This window comes from Betta splendens, chromosome 11, assembly GCF_900634795.4.
Source record: "Betta splendens chromosome 11, fBetSpl5.4, whole genome shotgun sequence".
NCBI classification, from domain to species: domain Eukaryota; kingdom Metazoa; phylum Chordata; class Actinopteri; order Anabantiformes; family Osphronemidae; genus Betta; species Betta splendens.
In genome coordinates this window covers 8,857,666-8,883,295 of record NC_040891.2, presented here as the reverse complement: position 1 = coordinate 8,883,295, position 25,630 = coordinate 8,857,666, and the positions used below count along the sequence as shown (strand labels likewise).

The 25,630-nt window shown below is 52.0% G+C and overlaps 1 protein-coding gene across 1 annotated transcript; it reads left to right on the top strand.

Annotated features, from left to right (window-relative positions):
• The first annotated feature begins 693 nt into the window (after window positions 1–693).
• Window positions 694–25,438, top strand: sdc3 (syndecan 3). Its single transcript, XM_029167248.3, has 5 exons — window positions 694–1,409; window positions 18,734–18,827; window positions 20,274–21,082; window positions 21,594–21,789; window positions 22,570–25,438. The coding sequence occupies exons 1-5, from the start codon at window positions 1,356–1,358 to the stop codon at window positions 22,734–22,736; spliced, it is 1,320 nt and encodes a 439-aa protein (XP_029023081.1). The 5' UTR covers window positions 694–1,355; the 3' UTR covers window positions 22,737–25,438.
• Window positions 25,439–25,630: the final 192 nt, after the last annotated feature.

Sequence of the window (25,630 nt, the reverse complement as noted above, 5' to 3'; positions counted from 1 at the left end):
ACATCCTCAGCTGAGCAGTAAACAAAAAGTAAACTTTCATAGCAATGAGATGCACTCGATTTAATGAGCCCATGTTGTAAAGAGGTATTGAGTCTTCACGGTGGCGTTTAACTGGCGTCATCGCTGCAGCGAAGGACAAGAGCGTGTTTATGCTGGAGCTTTTGTTTGGAGCTCTCTGGGCCTGAGTAAATGCTGAAAAACCAGTCATGATGCACGTGATGAAGCTGGCACACATCCAAAAAGATCCTAAAACCATGATAAAACCTGGAGGTGGGAGAGTGGTTGCACCCGCGGGGAAACTTCCCGTGAGCCAAGTCCAAATCCAGTTTGCAAATACATCTGCTCACAAAATCTAAACTTTTACTTTTACTTTTCATGTATAAGACTTGGATTGTTGTGGTTTTCCATTTGCTGAGTTTGCTCGTGAAAACGAATTAATGTAACGTGCTTGTAGATTTCAGTTTTAATTTGACTGCGTATTTAACACTCATTGCTATTGCTTACCCGTGTCTTTTTAGCACTAACTGTTAAGCAACGTCCAAACTGCGCCGTTGCTACGCGACACAATTAGGCTGCGGAGCCAGAAGCGCATGAATATTCATAATGCGCAGACACACAGGTGTGATCGCGCCTCAGCCAATCGCTGCGCGGCACCGGAGCTGGCCGGCAAAGGTGTGGGCTGAATAATGGCGGCGCACCTGACGCATGACAAAAGGCTCACGCTGGGAGCGGACATCACCGCCCTGCGGGGCGCGGAGCGGGCTGCCGCGTGCATGTGTCAGACGGAGCGCGTGTTGGGGGGCGCGGGTGCCTGAGCGAGCTGCAGGGGGCATCCTAGCCTTTGCTCGTGGAGACCCCCCCCCCACCTCTCTCTAACGCACACACCCCTCCTCCTGCCAGACTCCCAGGCCAAGCAGCGTCGCCATACGGAACATCCTGCCCTCGACGGAGAGGGGGAGGAGAGCGAGCGAGCGAGCGAGAGAGAGAGAGAGAGAGAGAGCGCGCGCGGGGAGAGAAAGAGAGAGGGGGACGAGATCTGGCGTCTCCCGGTAGTAAATCTATCAGGTCTCGGGGACTAAAACTCAGAGGAACAGAGAAGAAGGAGGAAACGTTCGGCACAGCACCTCATCGCGTTACCGGACACCGGGACCGGCGGCGCGTGAAAAAAAAAACCGTGGATTAAAAAGCCCGACTTAAAGGACGGATGGTCGCGCGCACGGGCCGCGCGCTCTGAAGTTGGACAGACTACCGAGACGCCGAGAGCGGCAGCGGCAGCTTTTGTTCCCCCCTGCCTCCTCCCCGAACCCCGTGAAGGCGGCGGCGGCACCGGGAGGCTGTGCCTTCGCACCGCGACCATGAAGCTGCCTTGGCTGTTGGCGCTCGCGGCGCTGCTTGCTCACGTTGCCACGGTAAGCACGCGCCTCGCATCCTTTGTTAACGGGGGAGCTGCGGTGCGCACGGGAGCCGGGGCATATTCTTTTAGTGGCTGCGCGCACGTGTGCGTGGATGCGTGTGTGCGTGCGTGCGTGGGTGCGCCGCGCTATCGTTAACGAGACAGTGATGTTCGGTGATCGGTAGGAAATCCTCCACTCGACCTACATATCAGCGCTCGCTGCTTGTCCGTGAGTCGCGTTTAAGGGGGCTGGCGACTCCCGTGCACCACGACGCCCCCCTGCTTTTACACACACACACACACACACACACACACCAGTCTTTGTGTCTCATATCGTGTATTATGGCCCGTGTCCCGTCGAGTCAGGAGGTGTGTGTGTGTGTGTGTGTGTGTGTGTGTGACGGTAATTAGCGTATAATCTCTAATTGAGCCTAATTACGGGTTTTGTGCGGTGCCTCGGTTTGTGGTGTCTGTGTCTCCATCTCACATCCTGCCGTTAATTTTGGGGGGGGGGGGACTTAAGGACTTTATGAGCGGGTAGTCGCGCCGGAGGAGTGTGTGTGAAGGGATGATTAGATGTCCGATCCCCAACCTCTAATTGCCAAACAGCCGCGGTCTTAACGTCCCGCCGCCGGACTCCGGCCGGGGGGCGTCCTCCCGTCATAACCGCAGGGCCGTGCGCGTGCAGCAGTGCGTGTGCGAGGCAGGGAAAAGTGGGTGGGGTAACGGGGAAGTTAACGGCGATCCGGTGCGCGAACGGAGGCTCGGATGGAATGATGTCATCGGGAATCGCGAGGAGGGAAGCAGATTGGGAATGCGCGAGCCCCCCCCCCCCCAACACACACCTCCTCTCGCGCTCGACACACTTCCTCTCCCGGAACCATCCACGCCGAGATTCACGCCCCCCCCCCCATAGCACGCCCACACCTTCCGCCACTGATTAATCCAGATTTATCCGATGAGGGGGAGCCGTTTGAGGAAGAGAAGGCTACAGGACGAGGGCGCGAGCACCAGGAGTAATTACCACGCAGATCTGCGTTTGAATCTAAATAAAAAAACATAATAGAGTATTATTATATTCCCCTGGCGTGCGTTACTGGAGCTCAGCAGCGAGTTGATAGTATTTCATATCCCACTGCACTGTTGTGTTTATCTCATTCTAATTTTATTCAGTCAGATCCGTCTGTTTGGAGCAACAGTTAAATATTTGTTGCGAGGCCTCTGACACGTTGCCTCCAAGCGCCCGTTAGGACCAGTACAACCAGTACTTGTTTTGTAGCGATGAGTAAAGAACCCCCATACAGTCATCCACGACTGTAACCTGCTGTGTTGCTGCGTTTTCATGCTTGTAGCCACATGTCTGTATCGTGTGAGTGTGCACAATGTTCAGCGCAGTGACATCAACTAGACCTAAAAAGCCCGGTTCTGGATCGGCACCATGCCGCACACACGCACGACACTGATTATTACTGGGTCAGTCGCCTGCAGCCTTCGGCCAAAAGGCCTCCTGTGACCTAATCTGCCTTTAAGTGCACAGATGGAGTGACACGTACGAACACGCACACGCGGCTCAATAGATGGATGCAGGTGATGCTCCAACAGGTAACGTCGGCGCCTAAACACACACGCTCACATGTTGCTGACGCCATGAGTCTATAAATTCCTCTTGGCCCAAGTCCAGTGCGTGTGTGTGTGTGTGTGCGATGAGTGGTTCCCACTGTTGTGTCTGTGTGGGTATTTCCTGTTATTGAAGTTGTGACTTCACATCCGGGTGAATGTATTTTTTGCACGGGAGACCAGTGCTCCCACAGACATCTGCTGTGTCCTGCAGAGAGCCGCTGTGCGTGCATGCATGCGTGTGTGCGTGCGCTCGTCTGCCTTCGTGAGCGCGTTCGCCGTCCATCTGCCGGAGTGTGGGCTCGAAAATAGTGAACGTCCGCTGCCAGAAACTTGTTCTCACCAGCCCTCGCTCCTCGAAGTGCACGCGTCACCGCCTGCGTGTGTGTGTGTGTGTGTGTGTGTGTGCGTGCGCGGCGGAAGGCATTGTGTTCCCGAGGATCATGTTCGACTCGTGGAATGAATCGGCGTTTTGTGCCCCCCCCCCCCAGCAGACAAAGCCCCCCATAGAGGGCCGAGGAAGGAGAAAATAGCCCGAGCGAGGCGGATTGAGGGAGCGTGTGGAATGCGAGAGGCAATTTGACACAGGAAGTGGGTCCTCGTCGAGCTTATGGGGGGACAAAGTCTACACACACACACACTGACAGGTAGATCACACTCCTGAGGAGGTGCAGGAGTCTCCTAGGGGTCACCTTCTAGTGGATGGAGGTGTGTGTGTGTGTGTGTGTGTGTGTGTGTGTGTGTGTGTGTGTGTGTGTGTGTGTGTGTGTGTGTGTGTGTGTGTGTGTGTGTGTGTGTGTGTGTGTGTGTGTGTGTGTGTGTGCGCTCACCCAAACTGTTGAGTGGTCTGACTCATCTCAGACCACCTGGATTTTCCCACAGCTTCGACCAAACTACATTTCTGTTGCTAAGTGACTTTGCTGACTCCGGAGGAGCCGGCCTTTTGTGTCTCCACCATTATTTCCCTGAATCAGGCTCACAGTGCTGCAGCTCCTCTAATTGGGGCGACTCCATTAACCGCAGGTGGAAGTTTGGGACGAGTTCGCACTCGTTACGGTGATTGTACGTTCACAACCGCTTCCTGGCGAGGTTCCTAAAATCTTTCAGACAAATCTAGGAGAGTTTTGCATAAGGAAATTTGAACATGCGTTAATGAAAGTCGTCCGGATGATAACGAGATGGAAAAGCTGCAACTAACGGCATAACTTTAATTTAGATTGACTTGGAAAAGCAAATTTCCCCAGAATAATGTTTTATTGTGTGCGATTATTGTCTGGGAACATTTAATATCTGTTTATCAAATGTCATTATTGCAGCTTAGCTCGTCTGGGAAGTAATGTTCATATTGTGTATCAGCGGTGTTGGTCTCTGGTCACTGGTGGGAGAATTCCTGCTCCCGTTTCCAGCAGCGAACTTTCTCCGTGGAATGTGTTCCTGCCGTGTCTCCCGTTAGAAACTATGCTAATGCTCCTCTCCTCCCCCTCCTCCTCTTCGCCACAACCGGCGGTGCACACAAGCCCCGACCCGCACTCATGCAGCGGTGCACGCTGGCGTGTGGACTCCCGATGAGCGCGTGCGCGGCGCATCCACACGTATGCGCGCGCGCACGTGGCGCCGGCGAGCAGCCGCGTTGGTGTGCAGCGGTTTTTGTTGATTCAGTGAGTCAGATGGAGACGGAGAACGCTGGGGGTGGTTTAGGTAGGTCAAAACGAGCTGGGAACGGGCTGCAGATGCTGCGCGCACACACACACACACACACACACACACACACACACACGGTCTGCCTTGCAGTAATTGGGCAGCACTGCGCAGACATACTCACATGCATATTCTCTGGAGAGTGGGGTTAGATGAATATAGAGACGAAAGGAGGGAGGAGAGGAGAGGAACGGAAAAAAGGAGGTGTGTACAACCGTAAGATAATGAGAAACGAGCAGGGGAGGGAATGGAACGGAGAGAGGGAAGGATGGAAAAAGGGTTAGGGTAATGGTGAGATGGGGATGCTAGACAACAGGGGATGAGGAGCAGGGATGGAGGGAGGGACGGAAGTTGTGAGGATGATGGGACGCGGAGCGGAGGGGGAGAAAATAGGATGAGGGGGAGGAGGGAGGGAGAGGCCGGAGCGATGGCGGCGCGGCCCGGATGGAGGGATGTGGCGAGACCGGGGTGAGGAGGGGAGGGGGGCGGGCGCTGCTCATTCCCAGGGGACCGTGCTCTACCTGCTCTCCGCGGCCGTCGCCATGACAACCACCATGGCTGCCGCTGTCACAGCTCTATCGCCTCCCCTTTCATTCGGCGTCGTCTATGTTTCTTTTATTTTTTTTTCCTCCCCCTTTCGCCTGTCGCTTCTGCCGCGCCGCTCATTCACAGCTTTTATATCTCATTCTCTATTTTCTGACGCCACAGTCAGTCAGGAACCCCCCCCCCCCCCCCCAAACCTGCCTCAGACGTGAGACAGACGGGGGATAGCTGGCAGTTGTGTTCTTCCTTTACAGTAGTGCGTGTTTGTGTCGGTGTGTGCAGATTCTGAATAAGAGAGCATAAATGTAGTGCCGCCTCCTAAAACCACAAAGCATTCTGGGATGTCTGTGTTAGATCTTTCACTATAAATAAAAACCCCAGAAACAGAGCGTCGCCGTCCCACGAACAAACCTGTGTGTGTGTGTGTGTGTGTGTGTGTGTGGGTAGTTTACTGGCATGTGAAGCCAATATATATTTTCAATACTCATTTGTGTGTATTTATATCCCTTTTAATAAAACTGTACACATGAAAAGAATGAGGAAGCAGTCAGTTTTACAAGGTCCTGCAGAGCTGAAACCGAACGTCAGCCTCACGGCACCCGTGGAATGTGCGGTTCTGAACAGGCAGCTGATGCGAGTGGGCCGAGTTCTGGGCAGCAACAGCCTCTCGCTCTGGACCGGACCGGACCCGGAGCGTTGTCCCTGTAAAGCTGGCCTCCGTCTGACCCCGGCCCCCGGCTCCCTCTCCATCTGTTGGTCTGTTTGCTTTCTGGGACCCTGCAGGCTCGATTTAGGACCAATCAAGGGTTGGAACTTATCGTCTGCACAGCTAGAATCGAAATGATGACTCACACGCACGTCGGTTTTAAAACCTGAGAGTACTTGAGAAAGTCAAAATGCTACATATTAGATTTGACATGTCATATTTTCTCACCTAGTTTGATTCAAATAATTGATCTACATAAAATGATCATGTTAGCTGGTTAATGACCTTTTTAGATGTGGTGGTGGAGTGTTGACCAAGGCAGATCAATGCTTGGTACCTGTTTAGTTGACTAGTTGCTACTGGGGAAGTCTTCTTTATCTGCTGCTTTGAAATGAGCGACGGTGGGGACTCAGATCGGACCTCGGTAGAGACGCACACATTTAATGAACAAAATATCATTGGCTGGTAGCATAATGGTACAATTTGTAATTTTACCGAATCTTTTTCCAGAGAAACATCACAAGTCAAAGCTGGATAATGGGTAGTTGTCGCCACCCATTAGTCAGTTTTTGCTATTTGTTTTTATTTACAGATCAAGTTGAACCTCATCTGCTTTGTCTTTATTACAAAAAAATTGGTTTTAATCCGACTATCATTGAAATTCACCCAGCGACTGCGATCTGCTCGTTTGCATACTGATGTGAACAAGTGGAGTGTTTTTGTGCCTAATTGGTCATGGGGGCTATAGGATGGACAGAGGAAATGAGTATTTATAGATCCTTAAGCCTCTGAGCTTCTGGGGGGGGGGGTCCTGAGTGCAGGGGCTCCTATAGGGCAGCGTTTACATGCCACGCGGAGGCACAGGCGGTGGGAAAGCAGCGCCTGTGCGAACGGGAGTGAGAAATACTGTGTGCGAGGGGCATGTGACAGTGTGTGTGTGCGTTTGAATTATTTAGCCCAGCGCCCCGACAGAGGAGTGAACGAGGTCAGGAGCTCATTGCTGCGACGGTTCTCTCTCGCTCTCTCTCTGCTCCTCCACGTCTCCTCGCGCGCTCCGCCTGTCTTAATAAACAGGAACTAAGTAACAAAAGGCTTCCTACATGTTACTCACGTCCCCTCAATTATCGGCAGGCCATGAGGGAAAGCATCGATCCAATTAAATACAGACATTGAAACCTGGTGTGTGTGTGTGTGTGTGTGTGTGTGTGTGTGTGTGTGTGTGTGTGTGTGTGTGTGTGTGTGTGTGTGTGTGTGTGTGTGTGTGTGTGTGTGTGTGTGTGTGTGTGTGTGTGTGTGTGTGTGTGTGTGTGTGTGTGTGTGTGTGTGTGTGTAGCCTCTCAGGTAAACCTTTGAACCCCTGTGCTTTAAAGGGCTCTTTCAAAGGCTCTCATAGTTTGAACGAGGCACCGACGCTAATGAGCTGTGTGTGTGTGTGCGTGTGTGGTTGACAGGGCGGGGATTCTGCAACATTTCTCGGCAGTTGCAGCAGCTTTCTTTCCCATAGGGCCTCTCCTTACTTATTTCTTTACAAACACCTTCAAACGTGCACGCTCAGACGCGCGCACGTTTCTGCGGCAGCAGGTGATTCATTCTTAATCTTTCATTCCAACAGTTGTGGATTAGCCTTAATCTTCGCCAGCAGGGACCCAGGTCTGAAAGGCTGATTGACACCCAGAGTGTGCGTATTGTTTATTTAGCGGCGCGCGTGTGTAAGACGTGATAATTGTTTCCCTGCTTGTGCCCAGAGCGTCGGTATTATGACACCTGGTGATGCCATGAATTGACGGGTCACATAAGGCTGGAACATTAGACGCAGCCGGAGGACGAGGACCTGACGGAGGAGCCTCTGCTTTTGACATGAATTCCTGTTTTGACATTTTATTATTAGCTCAATCACCAACAATGCGTCGTGTCATTTTATTTAATTGGCTCATAGTTTACTTTGCGGATGAAACTATTATTTTCGTCAGATGATTAATTGGCCAATTATTTTCATGATCAAGCAATTAAACAAACCAGAGAACACTGACGCATTAAGAAGTGGCACGTTTCCAGAGCCGACCGTGTAAACGGCCACTTCAGGCGTCTGATCAGACAGAGCTGTAATAAAGAAGATCTATAAGCGGAACGTTGCACCAATTTGACACATTTTCCCAAATGGAAGCGTTTGTAGAGGAGGTGGAGCCTGGAAACTTTGCTCCTCGTGTCTCCCCATGTTTCCACTCATTGTCTGATACACTTCCTGCCCACTGATGAATCCACTAATGGCTCAGTAATCGCTTCTAGACCTAAAACTTGAAATAATGTTTGGTCCGAAATGTCAGAGATCATTCATGATCCTTCAGTTTACCCTTGTTTTCTCTGGGTCTGTTTCTCCCACGTGTCTCCTTTTCCAACTTGGCAAAGACTGTTTGACTCAGGTATTGGTGAGCATAAATCCTATCTTAACACACGGGAAACCCTCCCCAAAATTGAGCAAAGCAGCAAAGGTGTGATTTGAGAGTGATTAGATATTGTGTGGAGTAGAGGGAGAGGAGATTTGAAGCGAATGAAAGGGGAATGAGGTCAGAAGCAATCACAGACAAAAGTGAGGAGGGGGAAAAAAGCAGATGAGTGGAATGTTATTAATGTGTACTAGCGGCGAGAAGGTACGAGTGACTCATTGGAAAATTGAGGAAGAATGGGAAGGAGTGGCTTCAGGTGGAGATGAGACGATAACAAAGATGAAAGGGAGGTGGATGCGTGTCCTGTTAGCGGAAAAGAGGAAGAGGAGGAGGAGGAAGAGGGGCTGGCAGCCAGCAGAGGCCTGTAAAGAGCTTAGAGCGGCTGAGACGGATTGAATGGAGGGGACAACCTGGCCGGGATTACTCTGAGAGGGAACAGAGCGGAGGGATGTTGGAGCGAGATCATATCGTGGCCGGTTCGCGTCCGGTCCGTCGGCGGCGCGTCTCCGCGGGTTCGACGCCGACCGCTCCCAGGCCTCAATCAGCCGCCGCCCGCGTCAGCGAGGCGCCGGCGGCCGCTGATTGTTAAAGCCAGCGGCGGTGAGCTAATCTGCGCGCTCGAGCCGTTAGTTGCTTAAATCCACCTCTTAATTAATGAGCCGGGGACTAATGGTGGGAGACCATTCACGGAGGGAGCTTCCAACAAACAGACCCTCACTTCGTGGCCACGCCCACTTTAGGGAAACGCCGGAGCTCCTCATGTTGGAGCTCGTGAGCGTCTTCTGACACTGATTAGGTCGAACTGACCATTATCTGGTGATAAATATCCGATCGAGTGTGTGTGTGTGTGGCCCATTAGAATGGAGGCCCAGCGCTGCCCCTCGTCTTATCTGCCGCTCACTTTGCCGCCGGGTCTCAAAACCAGCGCGATTAGCGCTTCGATAGCGGGGATCGTTGCGGCTCACGGGGGAATCGGTCGTCTGCGTGGCGGCGGCGAGGTCATGACGCCTGCGTCCGGGGGGGACTGGGATCAGCCGACGTTCCTGTGAAGCAGATCGAGCCAAGTGTGGCAAGGTCATGGGTTGGGGATGCACACACACACACACACACACACACACACACACACACACACACACACACGTCTCTCCATTCCAGGGCGAGTTACACAGGGCTGATTGGATTTTTCTCTCCTGCATCAATGACAAAAACACTCCCGTGTAGTTCTCCGCCTCTGGGTCTCATCCATCTCTGGCCAGTCGTCCTTTCCTCCGCTCTGAAACTCGGCCTTTTGCGCATTGATCCTCCTCCGCGTCGTCATCATTACTTGCTTGTATAGTCGTATGACTGTCATTAGCCTGATTACAGGCCGTAATTACACACACACGCGCAGATGTTGTGAGTCACGTCGCTGCTTATGAGCAGAACGGTGCTCCTCCTCGTTTTCACGTGTTACGTTCGATTGGGAACTGAGAAGAGCCCATTGATCAGCGTTTCTGGGTGCATTCCGGCTGCCCCCGTTATCCGCTCTCTGCTGCACAAAGGCATCATGGTCCGCGGGGCGCCTCCTCTTACCAGCAGCCACATTTCTGAGGCCCTTTTGAAAAGTTCCTTAGAAACGCGAGAAAAGTTCCAGCCACAGGCGCCACGCCCTCCCACTGGCCCTGCAGAAATAGGCCCATTGAGCCGGCCTGTAATCACACACACACACACCAGCCAACCAGCAGTATTCATTCCTCGCTGCAACATTTCCCCCAGCAAACATCAATGCATCACGCTCGCCCCAGTCATGGGCCCACAAATATACGGCGGCGTATTATTGAGTGTGGGAGCAGCAGTTGTGTCAGAATCTCAGAATCTCAAGGCATTTCTGGCAGCAGGAGTGTGACACACTCTCTCACTCGGAGATGCATGTTTCATAAGGTCATATATAATGGAGGAGGAATCCACGCAGAGCAGCATTGTGTTTGTGTGTGTGGGTGCCGGTCCTGAGATGTGGTCTTTAATCCTGTTGGATTGTCAGATTAGTGTAACAGCTGGGACCTACACTCAGATATACATCACTGTGCCTCTCGGTGTCTGTATCACCCCTCCTCCCTTAAAGCTGCCCCTGTACTCACCCGAGAGCTGAGTGGATCTGTGTGTGTGTGTGTGTGTGTGTGTGTGTGTGTGTGTGTGTGTGTGTGTGTGTGTGTGTGTGTGTGTGTGTGTGTGTGTGTGTGTGTGTGTGTGTGTGTGTGTGTGTGTGTGTGTGTGTGTGTGTGTGTGTGTGTGTGTGTGTGTGTGTGTGTGTGTGTGTGTGTGTGTGTGTGGCCTCACAGCTCCAGTCCATTACACTGTTTCGAGCCTGCTGATGTGTCACTACACAGTCATGCGACCTCTGCTGAGTCTGGGGCAACTTCCCCCGTCAGCTGCTCTCTTTTATTGGAGAAAGTGAGATATTAAAGGTTAAACTCGCTCGGCCCTCGAGAACCAGAGCGCAGAGCGAGAGCGGGTTCATTGCCACGGCGGAAGATTAATTTTTGGTGAGCTGACGTTTCTATGACGTTGTATTTCTTTGTCCATTTTAAATTACGGGTTGAAGGAAGAGAAAATAGAGTTTTAGTAAAATGCTGTTATTCTTTTTACAGCACCACCAAAGCGCCTGCACCACAGCTGGATGTGCTGCAGCCGAACCCGCTCTTTTAAGCGCGTCTCAGCCTGGTTCTGTGCCTTATTATTTAAAACAAATCTGCTGTTGAAAATGCTGAAATCACTGTAGGTGCACTCTTGTTTGCCTCCAACCGATCAAGGCAGATGACCTCCATAATCACCTAGTGTTTCCTAGTGTAATCTGCAGCTATAGAAATAAACTTAATTGAATTGAACAGAAATGAATAAAGCCAAAAAGGGGAGGGGCCAGGATGCGCTGTCGGGAAACCGGGTCGAAGCCTCTGATTGAAAGGACCAATGATGGGAGACATGATTGCATTATATTATTGCTGGGTGATTAATTTAAAGTAAGCTTCGGTTTCTCGATTCGAGGACGTCTATAATCCATTGTATGAAAGAGGGACGTCCCCGAATGAAGATTAATCGTCCTTCTAGCCATAAAGCTAATGATATGAACGGTGCCATAACTGGATTGGCGTCTGTTGTTTTGATACAGATAATTAAGACAAACATCGACGGACTGCGTTGCATGAAAGTGGATTCAAATTGGCTCCCAGCGACTCCGCCGCTGCTTCTTTCCTCCAGCGTGCACCTGCTGTGTCCCTGCAGCCCTGACCACTGCACCATATACCATATTTAGCAAAAGCCTGACTTTCCGCGAGGACATTCATCACTGGGATCATCTTCGCCCTTATAATACAGAGGAGAAAGATAATATTAGAGAGGCCGTATTAGCGCGAGATGCTCTTCGGCTGTGGTTTTGGCGCTGCTCGAGGGCTGGAATAACAGCCGAGCGCCGCTGTAATGCCATTCTCCCACAGGTTGTGTGTGTGTGTGTGTGTGCGTTTGTGTGTGTGGTGGGGTTAATACAGCCAAACGCGGCTGCGATGTGAATCAGCGGCGCTATCAGGAATCCGATCAGCGGAGGGGGACTAAAAATAGTGTGGAAACGGCGTTCGAGTCGCTCCCTGGCTGTTGTGGGAACGTGTTTACAGTCTCCGCTCGGTGGTTCGCGCTCGCCGGTCGCAGGGAGTACTCGCGTGTGAAGAAGCTGAGACAAACACGCGGGCCGGGATCAGGAGCGTGTCTGGCAGGGGACTAAATCAGCGTTCCCAGCATCCCACTCAGCGCCGGCTGCAGCTTTAAATCGCGTCCGCGAGCCTCTTTGCCGTGTTTAGCGGCCGTTTCAGGTTATTGCATATTTAATAATAACACGCGAGTAAAAATACTAATTTTGCTTTCAACTTGGAATTAGCGTGAGCGGTGACATTTAACTTGCGTTCCCATTAATCCCCACATAGTCTGATTCTTATCCAAAGCATCCACATCCACTTGCTGTATTTTAAGCGGCTAATCAGTGTAAAATTGCTCAGCGGGCTTCGTCTTGCGAACACAAAGTGACGCCCTCTCATGACCCCCCGCCGCAGCTGCTGCTGCAAAGAATCTCTTGACACTAAGTGATAATTTCACTTTAAAAATCTGGAGCCTTTTTTACTCGGCTTCCTGCAGAAAAACAGGCCGGAGGATAGTGATTATTTGGCAGGAGGACACATTTATTGCAGGCATTAGAGCCGTGGCAGTAAATATGTGTGTTATGAATATAGTTGGGGGAAATCGGCTGATGTGATGAGTTCATGCCTACGTTACAACACTGGCAATGAGCTGGAGGGCTGTAGAAGGATTCCTAACGGGGCCCAGGGGCCTGAGTGGACAGAGGCCCCCAGGAAGAGTCTGTTTGAAACCTGTGGCAGTTTAAACCAAGCATCCAGATCTTAAGTATTAGTATATGATTATTTGGAATGCTCTGTCAGTTTCTCTACAGCTTCACAGCATGGCTGTAATATTTTTGCATCCTGCCATATATTGTGTAATGGTCTAAACCAGCTACATTTTGCATAAGAAGCCTGAATTGGAATGCACATTATTTTTCTTGCCCAGGGGCTAATTGGCTCATCAAGTGTGTGACTGCGGGAGTGTTATTTAGGATTTAAGCCACCGCAGTTTACTGAAAAGGTTTTGTCAGACTGTCTCCTCGGCAGCGTGAAGCTATTTAGCTGCTCTGACCTGACGTCAGCGCTACCACATATCGTCCTGTCATCCCTGTGTGTGTGTGTGTGTGTGTGTGTGTGTGTGTGTGTGTGTGTGTGTGTGTGTGTGTGTGTGTGTGTGTGTGTGTGTGTGTGTGTGTGTGTGTGTGTGTGTGTGTGTGTCTCTCTCTCTTTCTGTGCTAATCCCAGATGAAGGTGGCAGGTGTCCGAAACCAGGCCGTCACCTGGTAACCCACTCTCACACACACACACACACACACACACACACACACACACACACACACACACACACACACACACACTGCCTCTAGGGCTCCTTGTCCGGCTTTAAGTGCGTTAGCGTTCGGGCTAACGACCCGCCCAGCTGGTGAAAAGAGGAGTGAGTCGAGGCGGAAAAGCAGTGGATGGAGGGAGATCAGAGGACGGTGCCGACAGGAGGAGACGCTCGTGGAGCAGCAAACGGGCCGCAGCGTTTCCCCCGTGAGCGCGAGGGGGGGCGCGTGTCAACCGGTGCGACCCCCCTCGCACTCACGCCTCTTATCAGCGCGGGTCAGGCCGCCGCGGAGAGCAGCAGACGGCCGTGAATCAGCAGCTACTTTATGAAGCGTGGGCTCAACACCTACAGTGAATTAAACTGCAGGGAGGCTGGAAGCGCGGCCCATAAAGACCGCTTCACCTCCGCGCGGGGCCGGTGTGGGCCTCGCGGCTCCGCCGGCCGATTATTGTGTTTTAGCCATAACTGTCGTGCTGCGTTCGAGGGCCCGGCTGACGGCCTCGACATCCGGCAATTCAGTCACGATCACCCACACGGAGGCTCAGGACGTTCAGCGCAACAATCGCGGGCGTGTGATTGGCTGATTCGGCACCGCTCGCGTGGAGATGCTGATCTGAGCTCCACACACACACACACACACACACACACACACACACACACAGAACCGGAGGCGAGTCAGCGGAAGCAGACGTGATGAGCATTTGGCTATAACACATATATGACGGCACTGTGTTAAACATGGCCCTTATTTGACGTCTGCTGGGGAAAATCCATGCATTTCCAAAGACGTGCTGCTATTTGGAGTTCAAACACACGCCGCCTCCTCCTGCTGCTCCGCTGCCTCCCACATCCCTCTAAAACACAAACGGAGAACGGGGGATTAGCTGGAAAAATGACTTTGAGTGAGATGTAACGATTACTTAAAGATAGCCAGAAGAAAAAAAGAAGATAGTCAGATGAAGGTTAGACTCTGCTGCCTTTAAATCAGGCTTCGGCCCAAAGAATCCCCCTCCAAATGAACACGGAGGGACTTTTATAGCATAGCTCGGCCCCGTGGATGCAGTAAATGGAGGGACGGACGCAGTAGTAGGACGCACAGATGGTGCCAGAACACGGAGGGAGTATTCAAATCGTTCTTCACAGCTTGAGAACTCGGAGCTTCAGCAGCAAGCGAAAAAATTCACTTTGATAAGATCGCGCGTATTAAAAAGCACAATTAACCATTATTCCTCCAAAGCAGAGGAGCATTTATCTGCTGTATCAGGAGCTAAAAAGTCTTTGTTAGTACACGTGTGTGTGTGTGTGTGTGTGTGTGTGTGTGTGTGTGTGTGTGTGTGTGTGTGTGTGTGTGTGTGTGTGTGTGTGTGTGTGTGTGTGTGTGTGTGTGTGTGTGTGTGTGTGTGCGCCAGGCATTGTGCAGCAGAAGCCGCAGCCTCTCAAGTTACTGAGGAATGCATTTGAAGTCAATCACAATGAGCCTCTCTATCTGCCCTGCTAGCCTGGAGGAGATCTCCGAGCTGAGCAGAACGGGACGAGATCAGCCAAGAAAACGCGGAAAAGATCACACAGGACTGACGAGTTATGTTCCACGACCCCGGGTTTAGCCCAGTTAGCGCGTGCGAGCCCTGGATTGGTTGCACACGCGCGCGCACACGGTAATTATCTCGCCCACGTCCAGCCCGATAATGGTCACGTGACCTTCTCTTTCGCGCTGGTAATCTCGCAGGCGTGAGGTGTGATCCTAAATAAAAAAAATAAGATAAAAGAAACGTGGAGCAAGTCGCCTCCTGTGAAGCGGCGGCATTGTGTGAACTGCAGCGGCGTTGACCTCAGATCAGGTTTCTACCTGAGTCACCGCTAATGACCCACCGCTCAGACGACACACCTGTGTTTGCTCTGTCACATCGGCCCAAACCGCCGCTCCAGCCGCCGGTTTGTCCCTCCGCCGTGTGTTTTCCCCGTCTCTTTGTACACAAGTATAGATAATTATATATTCCAGCTGCCACCGCACGTCTCACAATGGCACTCCTTCATGCCGTGCCAGAGCCCAGCGCTGCATTCACTCCCCAGATGCCGCGGAGCACGGCTGTCATCTCACGCTCTCCTTCTAGAAGGAATGGGAACAAAATGCAGTGGTGGCGGGAAATCGAGGGCAGCGCGCGGATGATTTCGGCCGCGGGTTGCGCGTGCGGTGGGGGAGCGCTCGTTTGCGTCGCGCTGCGGTGAGTTCGAGTGCAGCTGTTTATAGCTCCCGAAGAAGCTGGCGCGACCGCGTTCACCCCGGGAGCCGCGTAAGGCGCGCGGGGATCGGTCCGAGGGGCCCCGCGTGTGCGCATGCGCACGCGCACCGCAAACAAACCCTGTGATTATACACACAAGGGGTAATCACACACAGTGACGCACTGCTGCCCGCCATGCTGTGAATTTGCACATATAATATTGACTTATAAATCAGGCGTGTCGAGGCAGTGGCCAATTGCACATTACGGTTAAAGCTTGGCATAAACATAGACAACACACACACACACACACACACACAACTAAAAATCCAGACTCGTCTGTGCAGAGACTGTGTCCTGGAGGTTGTTGTGAGCCACAGACTTGCAGCGGGGCCCCTGGGGTGAGCTCAGGAGCTCAGGAGCCGCCTTGGGGATGGGGCGTGTGTTTATTTAAGCGCCCGTGTGTGTTTTTTCGGAGACACGCAGAATTTAGGTGGCTAGCCCGGAGATAAGGAGGGGAGTAGATGAAAGGGAAAGGGGCGAGGATGGGGATATACTAGCGTGCAGCGTGTGTACCCAGAGGGGGGAGGCGAAGCGAGGCGGGGGGGAGGAAAGATGCAGGGGGGCAGACTGTCTCGGTGATGTTTTTTAGGTTGTTTATTTGATGTTGCGTAACCCTTGAGCTCATGTAGAATTCTTATGTGCGTGTACAAGTGTGTGTGTGTGTGTGTGTGCGTGTTTGTGAGAGAGGCTGGTAGCTTCTCACTGGGACATGGGAATTTCTGTGAAAGGCAAAGGTTGCCCATAGCAACGGCCTTCATTGTAAAACGGATCCTTGGAATACAGCACACTCACATTTGCACCATGCTCACACTGGGATGTCTTTTTAGGAGCGCTCGGCACCTTCAGGGTCCGAGGTCACCAGCACGCACACACACACACACACACACACACACACACACACACACACACACACACACACACACACACACACACACACTCTCAGCCTGCCACCTTTTCAAGCCCCTATCCGCCATGTGTCAAGGCTCCAAGCTGCTTGGAGTCAATCCCTTTTTCCTGAGGTACATATAGCGTTTCAGCTCCACCTCATGCGGAGACGTGATGGACTGCGATGCTCGGGTTTCTAGATTCCATTATGCTTTTATTGGCTTTTAAGGGCATCGGGTTTCCTCTGTCTGGAGCCGGGGAGGAGCTTCTGCCTCTCTGCACGTACAATTAGCATCGCGCCGGCTATCAAAGGCAGAGCACTGCAGGGCCCCGGGACGGGTTTAAGATCGCGGAGGAGATTGGCTTGTTTTGGTCACATTTCCAGCAGTGGACTGACGTTTTTCCAATACCTGCAGCAAAAACCGGGGCTTTCTGCACTGTGTGTTGAGCTGAATCTAGTGAACATGAAGGAGCCGCAGTCCGCTTACCTCATGTGATGTAAAAATGAACACATTATAATTTCCTCATCGGGTTGAAGCCTCAGCAGACTGTCACTCGGCTCAAGTGCTTGGGTTTTCTAGCACAGCTTCACTTTTCTGGTTCACGGTCATCGGTGGCGCTTCCAGGCAGCTGTGCTCAGTGAAGCGGCCGCGATGGAGCCATAGAACAGTACCAGTCCAGTGTTAAAAGGCAGAGACGATTAACGCCTAGCTGGGTTTTATTTCCTTAACGGGATCGAGCCGGTGCAGATAGAAGAGGGAGCTGATGCTCCTATTAGGTGAGCAGAAATATGAAATATGTAAGTGAAGAGCGATGACCTGTGTCTGCTGGATGTGGAGCTGTGCAGATTAGTGGTAGGTCGACCAAATCAACTTGATTGGCTCATATCATGTCCTTTCTGGGTCCTTGTGGCTGAAATGTGTCTCTTCTCAAATTGAGACATCAGGCCTCGAGGTCCCGCTGGGTCGTCCCTGGATCGGGTGTGTTCAGTCAGCACAGAAGTGGGTCTAACATAGACGCATTATACATTATAATAATATGTAATTGTTACTGACACTGTGCACATAATAAGATGATAATAAGAGTGTGCTGGATACTGTGTGCACGTTCATATATTTGAAGAAAGTAATTTAATATGTCTAATTGAAGTACCTGCAAAGGCTTCAAATGCTTGAGTGTAGTTGTACACGTACAATTAAATTTTCGTTCCATTTTCCAGGCTTTGATTTGTTAAAGCGGCTCCTTGTGTCGCTGGAAATGAATCTTTGCTCTGCACTTTGCAGCGTCTCTTTGAGTGCGCGCATTCGATAGCAGCATTAGCTGAGCCCGTGTGATGGGAAGAGCCCCTGAACGCGAGGCGAGCGGTCATCACGTCTCCAATGGCCTCGAGGTCGTCCGTGCTCGTCTCTCCTCTGAGGCCGACGGAGGCCTCTCGTTTTACCGGGCTCTTCAGAACAGACCATTTCCCCACAGTAATGTGCATTGGCTGCAGCGTTAGCTTTGCACAGCGTTCATAGAAACAGATGCAGACGGAGGAGACGCAATGAACAGCCTCTCATTCGTGACGAGTTGCTGTGGGCTTCATGGTGTTTGTTTGTTTAAAACTATTCAACCACATCTGTGCTTCAAGACTGTAAAGGGAAAGTCTGTGTATTTACTTATTTTCCAGAGCCGACATTTAAATTGAGATTAAAAAGTACGCGTCCGTATATTATAAATCTGTAGCCTGAGTTCAAAGGTAACTGGCTTCCTTTGCTGTGCTGCTTTACAGTCTGAGCATCACTTGTAACTGACACATCGGCGGGGACTAAATGAAACCCCCTCTCTCCTTTAAGGCTTTGATGTCCCGCTGCCAAAACCCCGGCTTTAGACCAACTCATCAACTCTGCTCCTCCACAGAGCCACAGACGGACAGATGTTACTGTGTCCACCACAAAGCTGCCTGCACCTCCTGTGTGTGTGTGTGTGTGTGTGTGTGTGTGTGTGTGTGTGTGTGTGTGTGTGTGTGTGTGTGTGTGTGTGTGTGTGTGTGTGTGTGTGTGTGTGTGTGTGTGTGTGTGTGTGTGTGTGTGTGTGTGCGTGCGCGTGCGCCTGTAATCTGCTAAAGTGGTTTCTCTTTCAAATGTGATGACAAGCGGCTCAGTGATTCATGATGAACAGCTCTAATCTGTCCCCCCGCCTCCATTTCTAACAGGGACAGACGTGGTCGCCGTCCATCGATGACGAAGGTTCAACGAGAGACGAGTTCTACGACGACGAGGACCTCTACTCCGGCTCCGGCTCAGGATGTAAGTGTGTGTGTGTGTGTGTGTGTGAGGTTACACACTCACGCCCTGCTTCTTTCAAACGCGACAGCTGCTGGGTTTCAATCTGCTGACCCTGATGGACCCCCCCCCCCCCCTCCTCCTCCTCCCTCCCCTGTCCTCCAGTGATGGTCGCCCTATTCAGGAGCTGCACACATGGCCACCGTGCACCCACCGCCCCCACAAGTCAAATACCATGTAAAAAAAACAACAACAAAAAAAGGCCTTTAAACACGGACACATCCTTGCAAACAAAGCAAGTAAACCAGGCCTGATTCTCCCAGATCTCATTTGCTCTAATCAGATTACGGTCCACACAAATTAGCCGATCGCGTGCCCGCCAGCAGTTGTGTGCCTCTTGAGTGAGCCGGGCGGATTTACCTGCTCACCGCGGGTCACGGTGCAACTCAGACCCGCTTGTTTCTCCAACCCGGGCTCGTCTCATTAGGCGTGACTCACCGAGGGCCGCCCTCGGTCCGAGTTCTGCAAATAAATTACATTCCGGGGCAGGACAGTGCAGCGGCGGCACCCCCGCGCTCCAGACCCGGCAAATTGTTTTATCTCAAACCTTGATACTGAGCCCGTTTCCAGAGAAGGGGCTCGTTTTCGGACGCGCAGTTTGTGCCGCTGCGCCTTCAGAGCGGCTCATTCCGCGGCGTCTGATGTGTTTAACAGAAGCCGCATTGTTCGAGTCCATATTTCAATGTCCTCTCCAGCTCCTCTGTCAGCTTTCATGCCTTTGTGCCCATAAATTCGATTTGTTTTCCTTTCAACCCAGGGAGATTCGCTGCTATTACAAAATGAAAGGTGGTATAATACTATTATGAGATTTAAGAAGAAGAAAAATAATCAGTCAGCACAGTCGCCCCCTTGCCTTTCTTCTCTGCTCCTTTCTTCTCCTTTCATCTCTATTCAGCTTTAAGACTATGCCCACACCGTGCAAGGCTGACACGCGTCCACACCAGAATTTTAAGGCCATTTTCCAAAAAGAGACAAGAGGAACCCCCCCCCGCCGCGTTTCAGTCAGGTAACAGCAAAACATCTGTCAACATCTGCTCCGCCGGCGGACAGACAGCGCCGTCACAGGCGGTCGAGCCGGCGCTCGGCCGCCTTCTGCTCCGCCGCTCGCAGTTCGCCGTAGTCGCGCTCATTTGCATATTTCCCCCTGTCTCGTCTCCGACGGCGAAATGAGCGGCGGATGGCGTTTTGATTGTGCCTCTGATTGCGGCGGCGGAGTCGTCAATGAAATCACCCCTTCGTTTGACAAAACAAACATGTTTGTGTGTCGCGGCGCGTGCTGACATTTGGGAGCTGGCAGGAAAAGTTGGTGGTTTCTTAAAGTTTTCTTAAAGGAGCAGTCCGCAGATTTCATCCATGTGTGATGTGTGCCATTTTAATGTGCCATTTCTCCCCCCGCCCCCTCTTTTTTAGTCCCTGAGGTCGGCGTGAGGCCGACATCAGTGCGCGTGACCTTCACCACAGAGGAGCCGCTCCTGCTCTCCACCACGCAGGCTACAAGCCCCGCCCCCTCCGCCTCACCTGCGGCCGAGCCCAGCCCCAGCCCCGAGGACCTGGCCGCCAGCCCGCCGCCCACCGAGGCCGACGAAGTGAGCGGCGCCTTCTGGGAGAGAGAGCTGGAGAAGGACAAGGAGAGGGAGCAGGAGAGGCAGAGGGAGGCGGAGCGAGAGCAGGAGATGGAGAGGGAGAAACAGCTGGAGAGGGAGCGCGAGAGGGAGCGCGACAGAGAGATGGAGCGAGAGAGGCAGAGGGAGAGGGAGCGGGAGCGAGAGAGGGAGCGGGAGAGAGAGCGAGAGAAAGAGAGAGAGCGGCAGCGGGAGCGCGAGCTGGAGAGAGAGAGGGAGCTGGAGCGGATCCGGGCCGCCGCCCAGACCACCGCGGCCCCGGGGTCGACCCCCGCGGCGACCGCCAGGCCGGCGACCCGGCCCGTGGGCAGCGCGGCGCCCTCCCGGCCCGGCGCCGGCGCCTCGGCGGCGGAGGACGAGGACGACGTGTACCTGTCGCCCGAGCCCACCGCCGTCGCCCCAGAGTTCGACGTGGACTCCACCACGGAGGAGGAGAGCACGCCGGAGGCCACCAGCGCCCCCCCCACCACCACCACCAGCCCCACCCGCGCCGCCACGGGCCGGGCCAGGCTGCCCTTCAGGCCCCGGGACTTCATGACCACCACCACGGCCGCGCCGACGGAGAGGAGCCGCCCCCAGCCGCCCGCCACCACTCAGGTACGACCGAGCGCCGCCTCCCACGGATCCTGTGCATCATTTGGGTCTTTTCAGCAGTTGCTGGACAGTAATTTATTGCTGGACATATTGGCTGTAAGAAAAGTCTACAGTATTGATTGTCTTAACTTTTTAATGTTTAAATAAATAAGTAAGGAACTTTCTGATCTGAAAATAAATAGCGTCTAATTATGGATGCACTTGCTGACTTTTTCAATACTTGTACTAATAGATGAATGTCTGTTGAGCTCAGCTCTGCTCTACCTCCACTTGAACTTGCAAAGTTTAAATATTTACAGCTCGAAGCTTCTCCTTCTGTTTATGTGTAGGGGTTCTGTATTCAAACACGAAGCCTATAGATGTCTGCTTTTCCAATATTTCTTGGACCATTTAAAACTTTCAGCCCCCAGAACCCACAGAGGCCCATTTTCTCCGGGCCGAGCGCGTGCCCCGGAACGAATGCGAGTGTACGTTTCCTGTGGTCGGTCTCACTTTTCCTCCTTCGCCGTCGCAGGAGAGCAACAACGAGGTGGGCGCCGCGGGGCCCAGCGGGGACTTCGAGATCAGCGAGGACCGCCGCAACGGCCTGAATCGGGATAACAGTCGAGAGGGCGGCGATGCTGATCTGATGGGCAACACGGTGGACGGGGGGAGCTCCGCTGCCCAGCTGCCCCAGAAGAACATCCTGGAGAGAAAGGAGGTCCTGATAGGTCTGTAGTCTCGCTGCTTGTCTGACTCCCACGTATTCTGCCTCGCTGTCAAACAAACCTCTCGGTAATTTCCTCTTAGACTCACGTCCATGCAGTGCCAATTAATCACCATAAGAGAACTTAGCCCCGTTTGACCCATTGAGACCCTGCAATCCTCTTCTGGGGTTAGACCCCCCCTCCCATCATTTCCCCTCTGGGTAAATCCAATTTCTCCTGGAGAGCCCCCTCCTCTGATCCCTGACCGGCTCTTTGTCTCTCCCTCAGCTGTTCTGATTGGCGGCCTGCTGGCGGTGGTTTTCGCTGACTTCCTGGTCATCGGTAAAGGGCAGGAGTCGCCGGACTTCGGTTTAGACTGTGTGGTAGAGCCCTGTCACGTAGTCACGTACTCTTAGTATCTTAAGGGCCACTTAGAAGATCAGAAGTGGGAGTGGAAAAAGCAAACACCGTAGGAAAGCGTGGCTTTGTCCTCTGGTGTCGGCATCGATACCAATTAGCGCCGCGCCGCAGGTTGTAGGACAGAATGCATGTTACGGCGTAGCCTCATCTGTCCGCGCTTGGCAGCTAGCTGCTAGTGATGTGGTGCTAGCGCTGCTGCGCTCTCAGCCTGGGAGCGTTTACAGCAGCATGTGTTTGTAGTGATGTTGTCTGTTGCAGGATGTACCAGCGAGTGACGTGTCGTAGCACTTGTTTGTAGGTATTTTTGTGCGTCGGCGCCGCGGAAACACTCCCTCACACGCTCTCTCTCTCTCTCTCTCTCTCTCTCTCGCTCGCTCGCTCCAGCTGTGATCGTGGGCGGCGTGGTGGGCGCCCTGTTCGCCGCCTTCCTGGTGATGCTGCTCGTGTACCGGATGAAGAAGAAGGACGAGGGCAGCTACACGCTGGAGGAGCCCAAGCAGGCCACCGTCACCTACCAGAAGCCCGACAAGCAGGAGGAGTTTTATGCATAAACGCTCGGCGCCGGACGGACGCGCCGCGCGCAGGGGGCGGGAGCAGGCGCGAGCGAGAGAAGGGAGAAAGACACTCTGAGCCCCCGTCCCGTCGTCCTCCCCATGTTCTTCGTCACCGGCCCCCTCATCTGCTCGCCTCTCCTCTTGTCTCCGAAACACTCGGGAGCTCCTTTCTTTCCTCTGCGGACTCTGAACTTTCTTTTCGATGAAAACTAGGGAAAAAAAAAAGAGGACAAAAAAAGAAAAAAAAACCAAATATATTCTGAAAAAATAACACATACACACAAGATGTTTTTAAAGTAAATGTTGTTATTAATATTCTACAGATTCTCTTGTTCTGTATGTAATGATATGATTATTTTGTAAAAAAAAAAACTAAAAAAAGAAACCCAACGAGACGCGCGAGTTCGTCAACTCGCGTTTTCCAGCACAAAAAAAAAAATCCTCTTCTGTTTTTATGGAGCAATTGAAAAGGCTAAAAAGAGTGAGAAGAGGGTGGAGCAGCTGAGTGAGACAAAAGAAAAAGAGCAGTGGGCCCAACTCTGCACCTCATGCCCCCCCATAAAACACACAGAGCGTCTGGCTGGCCGCACAGAGCCCGGGGTCAAAGGTGAGAGGAAAGGTCTCTTTTGTGCCTTCCACCCTTTTGGTGCTCAATGACTCACACACACACACACACACACACACACACACACACACACACACACACACACACACACACACACACACACACACACACGGTCATGCATACACAAATGCTGTCGGGGCTTGAAGGTGGCTCTGACCTCGTCCTCTGTGCTCGCCGACCAGAACCCGGTGCTCACCCTCGGCGTGTTCCACCGCGCTGAGGAGCGTCTGTGGGAAATGGGCCGGTGGCGTCAGGCCTCGCCGACGGCCCGTCTGCTCCTCTAAGCTGTACAAAGACTAGTTACGATAGTAATAATAATCAATAATATATCAATGTTTTGGGCTGGATGGTGAAAAATAATAATAATACCATAATGATAATAATAATGATAATAATGCTTAAACAGGAGGATGTGTATTTAGCAGTTTAAAAATATATGTAAATATCAGTGTATCCTTTCTGGCATCACTAACCATCTGCATGATCATGAAGAGTTTTTATTCATCACATCTGTCATCACTTTAGATGAGCTGTGCTCTCGTCAACCAAATGCACACACACACGCATACACACACGCGCACACACATACACACACACCTCACTCACTTTAAATCTATTATAAATCATATCATTCAACCTGTTCACCCTCCATCTTTGTCATTGTGATAGTCGCCACCTGTGGCACGCGTCAGATCCTCCATGTTCTTGATTAGTCGCCGGTTGTTGGTTTGGAATTGGGTCTGTTTGTGTAAAAGCACAACTGCGCCTCCAGTCATGGCATCATGCACTGTCGCCCAGCCCACCTGCATGTCTGGCTTTCTTTATCTTCCCACCACTGGCTCTCTGCTCGAGGACGGGCCTCTGGGAGCTGCGATGGTGTCGTCCACACATGCACTGTGTCAGTGGGAATCATGTGATCCTGGTCATTGTTTGTGGGAAACAAAACACTCTTTGGGGTTGTGTTTGCGGGGTCAACTTGAACCTGTGGGACCATGGTGGGGAGGGGGCAGGGTAGCGGGTTTAGGACTGGCAGCGTGAGGAGACAGGAGGGCTGTGCTTCTATCTAAGAGATTGTAACAATAACCACACCAGTGTGACTGGGCTAGTAGCTTCTATTATACTCAGTACTGTAGAACAAAAATGCATGAGTCAAAACTATACGTGTGTGTGCGTGTGTGTGCGTCTGAAAGGACAGAGGGATGAGTTGAAGGAGGAATGTACTGTGGTCGAGTGTGTGTTTACCTACTCCAGCTCTTCTCATGCTCTTCCACAGACAGGTAACACATCTCTTCCACTCTTTGAGTGTGTACATCGCCTGCCCCTTCATCTGTGTGTGTCTGTGTGTGTGTGTGTGTGTGTGTACGCCTCATCTAGATCCGCCACCTTTGTGTGTGTGTGTGCTTCACCTTGGTATTTCACGGCAGACTCTTGTGTACACTGACTAGCCTGTGTGTGTGTGTGTGTGTGTGTGTGTGTGTGTGTGTGTGTGTGTGTGTGTGTGTGTGTGTGTGTGTGTGTGTGTGTGTGTGTGTGTGTGTGTGTTTAGTCTGCTCACTGCTGAATGTGGGGCAGCTGGTCCCTCACAGTGGCTTTCACACACATTGACTGTGTCTTTCCACTGTCTGTCTGCACGCCTGTCTGTCTCTCTGCCACAGGACAGACGGACAGACAACATGCCACTTTTTCACAGGCAGGAATGATCTTAACACGTACTGTCTTTTCTAGATTGAGTGTCAAAGCGTAAACGTGTGTTTGTACCCATTTAAGCCTGCGTAGCCAAATAAGACGCGTGTGTCAGAGAGAAAAAGAAAGAGAGGGTGTGTGTGTGTGTGTGTGTGTGTGTGTGTGTGTGTGTGTGTGTGTGTGTGTGTGTCCGTGTGTGTGTGGAGCCTAATGGAGGCTACACGACTCTATGTTTGCTGTTCCCATTCCTGTTTTTATACATTTGCATTTTTTTAAGGCTGAGTTTCTGTCATTGGCTGAGTGAGCGAGAGGAAGTGGATCCTCCACGCCACGGCCCTGTCACTAATCTGCCACTCTGTTCCAAATAAAAAACCTAATTGGGTAAAACTGTCATCTTGTCTTTTCTTTTTACTTTAAATGCTCAGTGGACAAATCGAAATGCATTTAACTGTCCGTTCTGTTGTGTGTCTGCTCTCAGGAACATTTTTGACCAAACGCTGAAAACCAGTCAAAATATCTGGCAACCTTCTCCCTTTTGATTATTGAGCATAAATTCATCTCCACTTTCCATCTAGTCCAGCGC

Bases quoted from the DNA above. Each gene is read 5' to 3' on its own strand.
- sdc3 (XM_029167248.3), top strand. From the start codon at position 1,356: ATGAAGCTGCCTTGGCTGTTGGCGCTCGCGGCGCTGCTTGCTCACGTT. The intron at 18,828-20,273 runs GTAAGTGTGTGT...CCTCTTTTTTAG, and splicing joins CTCCGGCTCCGGCTCAGGAT to TCCCTGAGGTCGGCGTGAGG. The intron at 21,790-22,569 runs GTCTGTAGTCTC...CGCTCGCTCCAG, and splicing joins GAGAAAGGAGGTCCTGATAG to CTGTGATCGTGGGCGGCGTG.